Source organism: Nyctibius grandis, chromosome 3 (assembly GCF_013368605.1).
Source record: "Nyctibius grandis isolate bNycGra1 chromosome 3, bNycGra1.pri, whole genome shotgun sequence".
Classification (NCBI taxonomy): domain Eukaryota; kingdom Metazoa; phylum Chordata; class Aves; order Nyctibiiformes; family Nyctibiidae; genus Nyctibius; species Nyctibius grandis.
In genome coordinates, this window is record NC_090660.1 from 74,035,531 (window position 1) to 74,050,778 (window position 15,248).

Sequence of the window (15,248 nt, forward strand, 5' to 3'; positions counted from 1 at the left end):
CGGGTCTTAGCAGCTGTAGCGCCTTAGGTGCATGCCTGGCACGCGCACGCTATCAGCTCTCACACGAAGCGTTCAAGCTGTAGGAATGATGAAGTTGAATGCAGATTTGTAGAAGGCATTTCTAGACAGCATGTTCAAGAAAAGGTATTAATTTTTTAATTTATTTTTTATTTTTTTTTTTTAAATTCAGTCAAGGGTCAGAAGCTTCCACCTCCCCTAACAGATGGGATTAGAACCAGTCTTTCTAAATCCAGTCTGGTAGGAAAAGACAGAAGCCCCTTTCCAGGAAAGGTAGCTGAGACCAAAACTATCCCGTTTTACTTTAGCACTTTGACAAGCTGTACTGGTTCCTGTCAGAGCAGGTGACAGCAAGATTGTGCAATGTTAAAGAATCACAGGTTCTTTATAAATATTAGATTGAAATATTGCTATATACATATCAGTAAATTCATTAGTTTTATTTTTCATTAAAGTGCATATTAAAATATGCTTATAAAGAGCCTGTAACAAGTAGAAAAAATTATATTGCTGTTGCAGCCCTGTCTTTAAACCAAGTCACATTAAAAAAAAAAAAAAAGTGAGCCACAGAAGACATCATCAGATACTGATTTTAGTAGTTGTTTTGAAAATAGCTGCAGGCTTAGAATACGCTTTATTCAAAAACAAAGAGGAATCAATACTTTTCCACACTTAACCCTATGAATCTGTACAGGCTGTAAGGAAGCCTGGCTGCAGTCTCGCTGTAGTAAGTTACTCACACACAGCCATTACCTCTTTGTCCTGACAGCTCCAAACACCACTGGCAAGTATCACCCTTTTAAAGACAACCTGCTAAAAGGCTTTTCCGTTACTGCGGGTGATAACCAAAGCTCATTATCCCGTTTGACCCTTCTCCGTTGAAGTCGGACAACAGCCAGGACTTGCACTGACAGCAAAGGAAGGAAGTTCACGCAGGTTCCAAAAAAATGGTTTCATTATAAATTTCTTTCTTTAAACATGGCCACTTTCAGATTAGTGATACTACTTCAGGGAACATGAAAGAATAATAAACCACCTAATTTTAGAGGTGAAACAATCAGGTAAGTCAGGATTTGCTTTTCAAACAGTAAAAGGCCAAGCTCCAAGAGGCAATAAATTTTGGCATAGGAGGACTAGTATTTTCGAATTCAAAAATTGGTTTAGTTTTACAGTGGAAGATGACTGCAACCTTAGCTACCTTTCCATAATGCTGGACTCAGTCGTAACTTAAATGTACAGGAGCATAACGTGAAAAGATTTTTTTTATTAATTAAAAGTTAACAGCAACAGGCACATATAAATGAATATGGCAAAGCCTTTACAAACGGCTTTACGCTGAAGCTCTCTCCCAAAAATGGCTGTTGCAACAAACTGTAAACAGAATTAATAAACAGTCTTTTACAATAACAGGGAAATACAAATGAACTAAAAGAAAGCACCAGTTTCTCAAACTAGATTACAGTTGTGCTTACTGTACTTAAAACAACGTAAAACAAATTACAAAAATGGAATGTTTTAAGTTTAAAATTAGTCCTTTAATTTTGTCCTAAAAAACGTTTTCTCCTTTTCCCATCAAAAACCCGTTAGTGGGTAATGTTTCAGTAGAGGGAGGAATACGTAAACAATGCACTTTTTTTAAAATTTTTTTTCAAATCAAAAACAAATTTGGTCACTTAGCTTTGTGCATAGTTTAAGGCATCTGTAGCAATTTGTTACAGTTTCCTCCCCAATGTGGCTGTTCATGAAATTGTCACATTCTAAAAGAATAAATAAAATTAAAAAAAAAAAATGTTGCCGTTCAAACCCTTCCCGGTACCCTCCCGCCCTCCCCCGTCCCAGACATACTCACACACCCACACGTACACGCACGCTGCAGCGAAAGGGGCATTTGTACCCTTGTTCTGAAGGACACGCTTCCCATCCCACTTTATTTCAGATTGGCAAATACCCTGAGCTGATTATGGTGTTTAGACATTCCACCTTTTTTCTTGCATGTGCAGTTCAAGTGGACACGAGTGAAAACAACATGCGATGTTCCCACTGCAGAATCGCAATGCAGTTCGGACGCTTCCCCCCACCCCCACCCCCACCCCTTCCCTTCCCAAATTCAGAAGTGTTTTTCCACCGTTAAAAAAATTGCATTCCCATATAGCACTGGAGGAAAGCTTGGCTGTGCTCTATGATGAATGCTCAGTTCCCAGTGCACAAACAAAATTATGGCAAATGGGAGGCTTTTCTGGCATCCAAAGAAACAAGAGCTGCAGTCTCAGATTTGATCTTTTTCTTTTAAAAAAGAAAAAAAAAAACACAAAACCCAAGTTAGTGGTTCCTTCACAGCCATGCGCAAAGGTTAAGTCTAGAACCAAGAGTTTCAGAGTACATTTGTAAACATCAAGTCTTGCCAGAGGCAGCAGAGGATGGGCACTTCACATTTCCGTATTAAAACAGGGACTGAGTGGAAGGTACGTTTTGAACACATTTATGCAAGTCTTGCTCAATTCCAAGGAAGTGGAACAATCCATCTCAAGTCTTAGATCTGAAGACCGTATTCCAAAGTTCACCAAAAAAACAAAGCCATGTGGCACAATGAAGCTTTCGTACTGTTCCTCCAAGGCTCGGTCACTGCTGTGCTTTGCATATTCAAGGTTCCGAACGAAAACCAACTGAGGCGTGTGCATATTGCTCTATGTTCAGATCTTGCAGTTTAAAAAAATTCTGGTTCAAATGGTCTGTGTCAAAGGAAAACTTGGAAATAAATAATGCTGGCATCATTTTACCATTTTACCAAAACCTTGGGCTGGCAAGTATCTCCTTTAATCCAAGCGTGCAGATACCAAGAGAAGAGGCAGTTTTGTCATGAAGATTGAGGTCAGGACAATCGTGGTTCCTGAGGTAATATGACTGAGTCCATTTCCTCAAAAGCGGGGTCAACATTGTCACCGCTGCCAGACTGTTCCCTCTGCACTCCCTTCCAGCTAGCCTTGTTCAGTCCCAGGTGGCCAAGCATTGTCTGCGACAGCCTCGTGTTTGAAAACCGGGCCCATTCCCCAAACAGTGGCTCCACTAAGTAGGTCATAAAACCTTCGAAAACAAGCAAACATATCCAAGTGAAAAAAAACAGGAAAAAAATACTCAAACTAAACAATTTAAATAAAATTATGTACCAAAAGATAAACAATGCATCAGACTATTCTTCTCCAGTGTGCATTTCAAAAAATCATTTCAATATTTAGGGCATCTTTACAAAATAATCTCTCAAAATGTAAAAGATTTTACTGGTCAGTCAAAAGAACAGCATTGTATTGCATTACAAATCAACCTCCTTTCTTTCACAGCAACCACCAAAAAAAGGAAAATATTGGGAGAACACGGTGTGTGTGCGTGGGGGGGGAGAATCTAAACATCAGCAACTAAGTCACATGAACTACTTCAGAAAACCTAAATTTCTAAAAGACAGATTTTATAACAAATTACCCCACAGACAGTCTGAACTATATTACATGGGGAAAAAAAAAAACACATTCTTTTCACAATATTAAGCTGACTAAAAATACTGAATACAAATCAGAGAATTTTTTAAACAAAAAGGCCACAGAACATCAACATACAAATGTTTATATACATGTTTGTGTGTATGCGCATGTGCACTGATTTACAATGTCTCTTTCCATGAACCAAAAATTCAATGGTAAGAATGTCAAAATTGAATGTCAATTACAGAAATGTATGATTTTCTAACCTTCTAAATTAAAACAGTGCAGCTGATTGAACAGATCAGGTTTTTGTCTCTAATTTCAAGCACTAATTCATATCATGTTTGTTAAATTGATTATTTTCTTTACTATGTTTTTAATTGAGTCCCATTATATCTACACAAACAACTTTATTAAAAAAAACCCTATAAAAAGTCAGCCCTTTTGCTATATTGAATTCAACTCAAGTTAGCAAAAAAATTAATATAATGGTTATTCACGGTTCTCCATCAAATCTCTGCCCACCGCCCTTTTTAAGGCTGCATTTATAAGGAACGCAAACATTCCAGAGAGCAGAACCCTGTTGTGGCCACCTCGCCGTGGAAGGCCCCCGAGACCATGCGGGCAAGGGAATGAACATTCTTTCCTCTTCCCAAACTGGCCACTTCAGATGAGGAAAATTCTGGGCAGCAGCACAGAAGTCAGACAGCTGCTTCCCATGCTTCACCTGCTCTGTGAGGAAACACACGGGCTTCCATCTCCAGGACTGTTCATGCAGCACCTTTCATAAACACTCAATTCAAGGGAGAAATGTTATCTAGCAAACTGAAAAAAAATTGCTCTTTGTAGCCCAGGGAAGTGGTGGAGTCACCATCCCTGGAGGTACTTAAAAGACATGTAGATGTGGTGCTCAGGGACATGGTTTAGTGGTGGACTTGGCAGTGCTGGGTTAATGGTTGGACTCGATCTTAAAGGTCCTTTCCAACCAAAATAATTCTATGCTTCTATGAGTCTATGAAGTGCTGCCGCACACACAGAGCATGTATAACCTCTAGGAAATACAACTAAAAGGTACTTTTTTCAAATTGCATCCTAAAAGAAATCTACCAAAATAAACTGAACTGCAGTTACCAATCTGGATGTTGGCAATAGTTTCCGTCTGTCGGTCACAAAGTGGACTGACACCCAAGTGATACTTTTTTTCAATATCTCCTAAAGGAATAAAAGTATAATACAACTATTAAGTCGTCAAGTCCAGACCCAGATAGAATCATCAAACACTGACAGAGGTGAGCTGTGCAAGTTGGTTAACAAGGATGGTGTCTTGCAGCTGGTTGAATGCATTTCCTTCCCTCCTCCATCTCCCCAAAAAGCCAAGTAGGTCTGTCAGTGAGACTAACAGTACTTTGTATTTTTCATCAAACAATAATTAAAGACAAAACATCAAATCACAGCTTTCCTGAAGGATTAACACACTTCCTTGCAAAACCTCCCAGACTGCTGTAGAAATGATAAATTAAGATCCCCCTTAGCAATGTGGAAGACAACAGCTTAGCCTTCAGAAACTTCTCACTAAAGGCAATTCGTTGTTCTTCCCCATCACCTTTACCTAAGAATAAGCTTCACATGATTAGCACCAAATAAAGCAGTCTGTTCCCCATTTATCATATCCATGCACAAATTAGCAGGTCTCAAGTCAGCTAAAACTAGCCTTAAGAAAGGAAAAGCGCACTTTATTATTAAAACAAGTTAATAATAATGGAGCAAATTCACTCCATTTGTCAATTAAAAGCTTTATTAACTGCTTACATAACTAAGCAGCCCTGACTGCATGGGAACTAAAAATCTCCTCCCTAGCTCTTACCTTCTTACCAACAGGCCTCACAGCCAAAGTTTAAATATTGAAGACACATGATGAATATATTTCATAATTTACTGAAGCCACTAGGTAAATGTAAAGTGAGCATAATCATTCATCTGAAGCATCTTTCAGGCTGAAGGATCTATTGAACCAGCCATTCTAAAATCAGAATCTAAGCAGATTCTTCATGGGGTTTTAGTAACACAGACCTTTTGCAAGAAATACAATCCATGGAAGTAAAAAAAAAATCCCACGCTGTACTGTAAACCTCTGTTAGTCCTAAATAGAAATCCCTTTATTTGCAAGCAGCTATGACTCATAGTTGCACTCTCCACAGTATAAACACGTTATGGACCAACAGATACTTCTACTCTTACTTGCCTTGATGGAAGAACTCCTCTGTTACTTTTTCACTCCACTGCTTACTCAGCTCCCACGTCCGACATGGATTACAAATATCGGCACACTTCAGAGCCATCTAGTAAGTCAACATAGAGCGTTAGATCACCTCTCCCTCCAACAGAAGCATCTGTAATTATTTATTTCCTGACAGCAGATTATTTTAAGTTTTGTGAATAACAAACCTGCCTATCCTTTATGCCTCTCTCTAAAGTTATGTTCTATAATCACATTTAAAAAATGCTCAGGGAACTATCAGATCTCATGATCGTCTCTGAGTAATACGAAAATTCAGTCAAGTCAAAGTATTTCAGGGGCACTATATTTAGTATATTCACTAGTACAGAAGAAAACAATAAATTCAGGAAAAGAAACATCAAAGTAAGCAAACAGTATTTTGTGTTTCTGGCTCTGAAGTTCACATTTTTAATAATGGTTTGCACAGGACTGAACTTACCTGTTTGTCCACTTTCTTTTATTGTCCACAATATGAACCCAAAACCAAAAATTTCTATAAACCTACAGATACTCTCAAGGCTTTTGTTCTTAAAGCTTGCCAAAGCTCCCTCTAGCACAACTGCAAACTGATTCACAACAATAGCGCTTTCCTTTCCTGAAATAGGTTCTGACAAAGCATTTCACAGTTCTGAGACTCCCCTGGAGTCATCAGAACTGAACCTTGCCTTGGAAACACAACCCTCCTTGGTTCAGCGGCTCTAAGTTATCACTCTTACCAGCACACATCATCACTTGGGAGAAGTGCTGGGAGGGGGGAAATTGAAGTGGAGGGAACAACCTTTTTGTAATGAAACAAAATGACTAAAAGATATTCTTACTTCATTTTGAAAGTAGGAGATAGCCTGGAAGAAGTAGTATTTAGCATTTTAAGTAAATTATTTTTGACACTAAAATTATGTTTTAAAAAATATTACCAAAAAGATCACCTGTAAAATGAAGTGACGATGGTTCGCATTCTCTAAACATAGATCTCCTCTATCCAAATGGGATCGAAACATGGACAGATACTGATTTTGCTGACTGATGTCTGTGGCAAGAATGAGATCACCTATCTGGCTTTCCATCAGCTGCCTGAAATTAGTGATACCAAACATTCAAAAAGCATAACAGTTAAAAACAACAGCCATCGCTAGATTTACATGTCTTTTTATCATATTCATTATTATACAAATACAAGTCACGAGCTTTATAATCACCATTTTCACTGAACTGTTCCCTCTTTTTTGTTTTGCCTCTCTGAAAAATTCCTACAACATCCATAGAAATATCAAGATGTTTCATAGGTAGCTTTCAGGAAGACTAAGACAGTCTTTAGCTTATTCCCTCCCCTCTGCTCCCGTTTGTGTTTTTTTCCCTTAAAAATGCACAAACTTATTGTTTAAAGCTTATTTCTTGTTAAAGTAGGTGAAGAGGGTCTTTTCTAAACCATAGCTGTGGCGGTAGAATGAGAAAAGTCTGCAAAGGTTACTCTAAGCAGATGCTTGACTATATGAGTACACTTCTTCAGTGCACTCGCAGTAAATGTTATGTTCCGAATATCACGTTGCACCACGAACTGCTCTATTCCAACAGCACAGTAGCTGGGAATTCTTAAAATAGATCACAATCTACGTTTTGTATTCAGAACCGCCATGCAATAATTTAGCTTGTTTCGTAAGGCTGTCTTACTTAAGCTAAACTAATCTGTACTGTTCTGTATAAACATACCTGTTCTCTAATGACATATGTGCAAATAAACCAGACTCTCTCAGCAACCCCACTGCTGATCTCCAGTGATGGTTCTCTAATACTGAGGTATTCTGCAAATGAAAAGGTATTACAGGTATCAATCAATGATGACTTCTTAAACTGAAGAGCTATATACTAAGACCGGTACCAGACAGTTTCGCTGGGTTTTAGGGGTGGTGTTTTTCTTTCTTCTTTTCTTTTCAAGAAGGTTAAAACTCACAAATCCTGAATACTTTGTTAGCTTGCACATTTTTATCCCAGTGACATGGAAACAATGATAGCTAAACATATCACAATTTATACTCCTCTTCTGTACTCCTCAGGCATTCTCCAAACCTAGTTTTAACAAAACAATCTATTTTGTCCTTACCTTATATAGAGTTGCTAAGTAATGGTTTGTTTTAATTAGGAAAGGTTGGTTAACGCCTGGGTGATCCAAATCATGTGTGGCAGCTGCTATTAAACTAAGCAAAACATCCCATGGAGTTAAAGATTTGGAAAGCTGTAAGACAACAACAAATGTAATTCTGTTAGCAATGCAAGTATGTCCTTAGAAAAAGTGCCTGGGTGTCGCATTTTTGTTTTTCTTTTTTTAGTAATTAACAGCCAATAGAAAATCAGAGAAAATTTTAATAATGTAAAACTAACACCCCGCTGACTTGTCACAGTATTTTGCCCCCAAAAGCTGCAAAATTTCAACAATGGTTTAAGCATTATTCTTTCAGAATGGGAAGGTTCAGTCTTAAAAAATAATGCTGACACACAAAATGCTACTTTCTGGCTGATAACGAAGTACTATTTCTAACCAGATCCTGTAAAAGCAGCGAATTCTTAAAATTAGCTCTCCATCTCATTTACCAAGTCTGTCTGTATGTGTCAATTCTGCTTTAAATAGAGTATATTTAAAAAAAAAAAAAACCAACCAAACAAACATAAAAACCTTTCATCACAAAAGGAAGAAACTAATGCTCTGGACAACTTTAGAACTCTTCAGAATGGATTTCTACTCTTACGCAAAATTATATTTCAAAGTCTACGAGGAAAAGAACCAAAGGAGGAAAATCTGCCAAAACCAAATATTTTCAAGAAGTATGTGCATGTCGATTAACTCGGCATGAAATTGCATGGACTTATTCTCACTGCTCATTGCTGTTACTACTTCTGGTTGGGAGGTTTCTGAGTCAAACTCAGTAATAAAGTCTAGCTTGCACTAAAACAGAGAGGACAGTTCTTCCCGCACAGAAGTGAAATGCAGCAAACACCCTGCGAGGCGAGAAGTTTATGTTCCCTGTTGCATTTGCCATCTATCACGCTTCACGTGTTTATAATGTACTTTGGTGCAACAGAACCAGTAGCTGTACATGTTACTAAAAATAAAAAGTCTATACTTGTATCTGAAGCATTACAAAACTTCCATCACGAGTATTAAAAATTGTTCAGAGCTTCCAAACTGCATGCCATAAAAAAAAGCTCATCATTTCTCAGCTCCGACTTGTCTCACTGCACCAACAATTGATCTGAGAGCAGCACTGAAGACGCTGAGTGGGAGGAGTGGGCAAAGAGCCTCTGAAAAACATCCATGGGGCCAGAACTTACTTGTTTTTACCTCAGAAGCAGAATAAAGATCTATGCCATTCAAGAGAATAACAGATTGGAGATAATCTGCATCAAGGTAGGTAACTTGTCTCACCTGGCTAGAGTGCACTAGTTTTCAATTTAATACAGAAGGACAGGATTTAGCCCTGAAATTGTCTAAGACATCACTTAGAGCAGACTGCCAGCAGTCCAAGGAATAAAAAAACAAACACTCAACTAGCTCAGCTCCTTAAGGTCTGTCACACTGCCCTTTCTTAGAAAGAAAGGCCAAAGAGAACTCCTGATGTCTTGCTTTAAGGTGCCTCTAGCAGAAGCATACTGCTCATTAACACCAAAGATGAGCAAATCAAAGGTAACAGTAGCTTCTGGAGAAAAAACCCAACCAAATAAAAAACCCAAATCACAAACACACAGGTTTATTATTGCCAGCTCCAACTCAGGCTGCAATTCTATGTATAGGTCTTGGGGTGCAAGGCTATGTTAAACAGCTGCAATCTTCATTAATTCCCTACTCTGGTTCAACATGAAGTCACACAAAAGACAATGCCAGCTCAGAAGAGAGGAAAAAAGAAAAGCATGTTGCTAAGTGTGAACCCAAAGCCTCAGCAACATGGAGAGTAATTCCCTGCCTTTTTGTGTTCAAAAGTGGTTTTTCTTGGGGTTTTGGGTGGGTTTGTTTTTAATAAAAAGTGTGTGTATGTGCATATACATATATGTATATATGTGCACATAATCCATTTATACACGCACACACGTATTTCTGTATGTACACGTGACGTAAAAGTGAGAACGTTCCCTTACCTTGGGCTCTTTTAAGTAACAATGCATGGCCTGAGTCACATCAGCAGCGTGAACTGCATTATGATAAGGGTTTTGACTGTGATAATCTTCTTGAACCATAACTGCAGGAAAATAACAAATATCCAAATTTAAATAAAAAAGCAATTTTTTCAAGTACCATTTTATATGTCCTTGTTAGGCCCAGAAATATGCAATATCACAAGTTACATACACATAAAAGCATCAAAGTCAACAAATCATCAGTTGAACCAAGACCCAGGTATAAAAGATTTTTATGTGAAGAAACAGTATTTGCTAAAGGAAATCAACTACATGTAAAGTCATCTCAGAGCAAAAATTAAACAACTTGAAACCAATATATAATCTCAGATACTTTGACTTTGAGAACTTCCTAGGAAAGGCTCCCTTTGATAATCTAGCCTGCCTAAATGTTGAGGCAACCTGGAATACAAAATGAAGATGATACTATTTACCAAAGCATCAGGATGACTTCATATCATGCCTTGAAAACAGACAGGATCAGAGGAATTAGGCACTGCTTTCCTGTCACATGAAGTGCTTTTCTTTCCCCTTCAGGAAGAGTGGTCATGGGAAGCCACCTCTACATAGTTTAGGCATCTTCTCGTACTTGCACTCAGGCAAATTTAAGCCTATATGCAATTTAGAAAAGAATCTTATTTAGATGATGGTCTGACTAACCCCTCCTAGACTTAGTATTTTTTATTTAACTTCCTCCTTGCTTCCGTCCATCTTCCTGGCTGTCTTGAAACATCACAGGTAGAACACCTTAAAGGACATCCACATTAGCTTGAGTACGTAGAGTGAAAGAACTATAATGTTAAAAAGGATGGAGAGGGAGAAGATCTGAAGTGCAGCAATTAAAGTATACTCTAAAGTTCTGCCTGATGTGACACATCAGCTCTTTCAAGCAAACCTCAAAAGAACATTTTCCTGGCTGACTACAGTCTGCCAGTCCCATTCAGGCAAACATGCCCACAACCTCTTTTCCGACTCAGTTTACAAGCCAGTACCCTCCATGTAATTGTGACGGTACTGTTAGAGCATTACTGCCATGGTATTTGGGAAGAGCTGTGGCTCATGAAAAGTCAAAATACTGTAACCACTGCGTAATCTCAATATTACTCAATGCATAGCTGACACCTCATATGGAAAATCATGAAAATAAGCCTTTTTGGGCTCTATTAACAGCCAAACTCCCTTTCACTTATTCCTCACATCCAGCGCATGAATGAGGATGTCCTTGGCTTAATCCTCAATTTTTTGTGGCTTCATAGGCTGGACCAGCTATCTGAAGTCTACAATTCTCTTAAGTTATTTATTTCAATAAAGCAGACCTAGGATAATATTTTGATCACTGTTTGCCAGAACTAGAATGGCACAACAACCCTGTGTTTCCAGGAATGTAGTACTTTGTATTTTCTCTCCCTCTGTTCGGGTCTGGAGTAAGAACTTGAAAACACACAGAAGTAAGAGACAGATCTCCAAGTAACCTTTGGAAATCACAGAAAGACTCTGTATGTGTATAAAACAAACATATATACACACACACATATGTATGTGATATATATATATATAGATAGATAGATACACAAAAATAAAATGTTGAGATCCTAACTGAGGACTAAAATCAGATTTCTCTCCTTAAAAAGATTCCAGTAAGTTCTCAAATCAAGTGAATTTTGTGTGGCACTATGGACCACTTGAGCTGTCCTAGTCTTCTGGAATTTGATCTTCAGATCACTTTGGAGTAGGGTATAAGAGGCAGCAAAACAAAAGAATGAATTGGGTTCATGCTAAGAAGCTGTATTTGGAAGAAAGGTTCCTTGACTGGACAGATGGGCTAGGACAGTGCTAAGACATGTTTTCCTACTGCTGTGAAGTCGAAAGCATTAACAAAAATGGAAAGGTGATGAATTTCAAAGCTAGAATAAAATTTTCCCATCTTCCAAGTCTAATCTCATTTTAGTGATTTACAGCTTTGAGTGGTCATATGTAGTTACGACTGTTATCTTTTGATAACCATTTAACTAATCCAGTCATTCCTAACTGGTCTTTCATTTCAAGTACTGTCTTTTGCTAAATCTCAACTAACCAGGAAATAAACAATATAAGACAGAGAAAACACACTCAGTTACAGCTTGAGTAGCATAAAACCAGATTTCTGTAATCATTTTCTTCACATTCCAATATATCAGTCCTCAAGGTCAGCTGATTCACCTTTCTGAAACTGGAAAGAATTGAGTCCACTTTAAAACAGCATGAAATGCAAGACAGAACTGAATTTATTTAAAGCTGAAAGAGTGCTAAATGATGAAAACAAAACCATTGCCTTATTTGGAAGGGGAGAAAAGCCTTCCAAATGTGATTTCTCCTCTGTTAAATGACAAGCTTTGTAACAACAAAAGTGTTTTCTCTGAAACTGTGAAAGCCTGCTAAAAGGGACCAGAAACTTTTCTCCTGCTCAGTTAAAAAAAAAGCATCCCACTCCACAAAATTAAATATAAGGTACTGTCACAGAAGAACCAAAGGAAGTCTCACACCAGCATCTGTGTCTATGGTATGGGGATGCAGAAAGACAACTCTTTCAGCTGTCAAGTAAAAGTACCACTTGGTTTGCATATTCTACATCATATTCACAATTCTTTCAATTGAAGCGTTCCAGTGCCGCAGGCCCAAACGCTTGAATAAAATTGTCTTGCGCTCTGTCTATGGAGAAAGTATGCCCACAGCACAGTGCTTATTTGTAGGAAAGTTTGAGCAAGCAAGAGAGAGCATCAAATTGGCTATCTCTTAGCACCATTAAATATGTCCAAGCTGGCATATTCAATACTGTTCAGAAACCATATAATGAACTTTGGAAATCAAGATTAAAAGAGAACTGAGAATCAAAACAAAGAAAGGCGCTGTCTAGCCTTTCCCAATAAAAATGTCACACAATACGTTCCTGATTATTTAGATTTAATAAATACAATACAGCATTTGCTATAAAACTACTAAATTTGTTAACTTGCTTGAATTTAACATGGAGATTTCTATACCCTCAGAAACTCTGAGAGAATGTCTCAGTCAATATAATTTAAATCATTGCACAACCTGGGCTGCATCAGTACTCTTCAAACCTTATTGCTAAACTATAACCAGCACTTCAGTTAAGGTATAAAAATGCGGATAAACAGCAACAGTCATCGTAATAAAAAGCTGTATTTACCCAAAAATCTACGAAGTTTCATCGTATCTAACTGGAAGTGTTCAATTAGTCCATGAAGATTAAACAGATGAAAGGTTAAGCTGACTAGACTGTTTCCTAAAAATAAGATGAAAATACTAATTCATTGGAAGCCATGAAATCAGTGACTCTTTCATAAGAAATGTATTGTTTCAAACAAGTTCGTCACAAAAATTATACAAGCAAATTTCTCTACACCAATTTATGTTAAATATTTAAGTCTCACTGCATGACAAGATTCCATTAGCTATCTCCTCTAGTAATCACCAGTGTTTTTGCATAATTATAATGCATTCACCAATTGTCCACTGTCAACTGACAGGAAGAAAATGTTACTGAACATTAAAAAAGCAACAGGTTTCAATGTGCAAACCCATTACAACGGTATTCAACTTCGTTGTATGATGCATCATGATATTTATAAACAGATATACAGCTTAAAACCAAATACAAAAATAAATAGGCATAGAAAAAAGCTAACAAACACTATCGATTAGCATACATTGTACATACGTTATCTCTCATTTTCATCATGTATTTTGCTAAACTACTCCTTATTTCACCCAGAATTCAAAGTTTTACGTTTCTCTAGGAAATGTATACTATTACAAGCTGACAATATACTTTGCCTACTCATAGCTGTATTATTAAATCACTTGCAGTGGTAAAACAAGTAAAACTGTAAGAGACAGCAAAATAGCCTGGAAATGTTTGCTTGAAATAGCTTGCCTGTTATTTACTCTGCAAACAATATGGAGTGGCAGATAACTCAGTTTTGGTACACTGACTCTGACAACCTTCATTTAGCAAGAATCAAAGAACCTAGCACAGATAGAAATCGAGGTACAAAAGGACAAAAATTTCTGCTAAATCTAGCTTGTTACTAGGCTTCATGTACTCGCATGTGCATATCACTTCCTCACAATAAGATAGCAAATGTTGTTTGAAGAATTATGTGAGTAATTTGTTTCTTACAGGCTCGTCCAGGGCAGCTCATCAAGCAGAGTTTTGTATACAGCATTCTCCCCTCACAAACTTTCAAGAATAAAACTGCCTGTTCAGAATGTCCTCCTAAAATGACTAAATTAGGATGCAAAAAGGATGGTATGGGAAGGCCTCCACAACAGAAGCTGCACTGGTAGTATCTAAAATGCGTTTGAAAAAAAGCATATTTATAAGGTAGAGAAGGCCTCAGATAAAAAGGATGATTTCAGATTACTCCCACCTGGTAAACTGATCTGAAATAAGGTATGCTTACAAACAGGTTAACTTGCACACATAGCTTTTTCTCACTCAGATATCTAGTCTGAAATTTATCACTATCTATATAAACATTCTATTTGTAAAAATCCTCACTGTTTTCATTTTTTATATCTATTTTCTGTATTAAATCAACTGTGAGGATACTATTTTAACACTAGATTAATCCAAGCATCCCGTCATCAAAACAGGAGACAATTATTTTTTGGCAACACATTTCCCTTCATGAACTTCATTTCTCTTTCTTTCTGCCAACTTTAAACACTCTTGACTGCATCTCTGCTACCAACTCCATTCAACAGATGTAAAACCTGCAAGAGCTGCCCCTCCATTCGCTTCCCACACTGGCACAAATGTCACCTTGGTGCTCAACTCGCTCATCTCCTTCTTCCATTCCATTCAAAACTCAGCTTTCATCACTGTGGATTATAATACAAAACTTCACTCTATCCACTGCAGCAGCCCTCCCTCCTCCTTTCCAGCACATTTACAGATCTCTTTTCCGTCTGTCCATAACTTAACCTGTACTTTATTTCATTTTTTTTTTTAAATCAACTATTTCTTTCATTCCCACTGCTATTTTTAGTGAGTGCACAAAACTAGCCATAATCTTTTCTTCCCTTTTTTATTTTGTGCAAACTACATGTACAACAGCTTCTGTCTGCTCAACTCCTAATTCTCTAGGTATTCTGCTAGATACCATAATTATAATGCATTTATACCACCTTGCCTTCTTATGGTAAAGTAACAGAACTATTTTACCTAACATTAAATTTATCAGAAAAATACTTGTTCACTGTAACTGATCTTTTGTTACAACCATATAAACTAGCGGCATTCCATAATT

General features: G+C 37.5%; 2 protein-coding genes across 4 annotated transcripts in view; both read right to left on the minus strand.

The window, feature by feature from the left end:
* Positions 1-15,248, minus strand: part of ARMC1 (armadillo repeat containing 1) — a 141,715-nt gene that overhangs the window by 59,628 nt on the left and 66,839 nt on the right. The window lies entirely within an intron of this gene.
* Positions 2,145-15,248, minus strand: part of PDE7A (phosphodiesterase 7A) — an 80,063-nt gene continuing 66,959 nt past the window's right edge. For all 3 annotated transcript variants that reach the window (XM_068396399.1, XM_068396397.1, XM_068396398.1), the window contains 8 exons: positions 13,124-13,219; positions 9,895-9,995; positions 7,868-7,999; positions 7,477-7,568; positions 6,696-6,840; positions 5,734-5,830; positions 4,623-4,703; positions 2,145-3,099 (listed from right to left, as the gene is read on the minus strand). In XM_068396399.1, the coding sequence (XP_068252500.1) occupies positions 2,888-3,099; positions 4,623-4,703; positions 5,734-5,830; positions 6,696-6,840; positions 7,477-7,568; positions 7,868-7,999; positions 9,895-9,995; positions 13,124-13,219 (956 nt within the window). In that variant the 3' untranslated portion in view covers positions 2,145-2,887. The remainder of the gene's footprint in view (positions 3,100-4,622; positions 4,704-5,733; positions 5,831-6,695; positions 6,841-7,476; positions 7,569-7,867; positions 8,000-9,894; positions 9,996-13,123; positions 13,220-15,248) is intronic.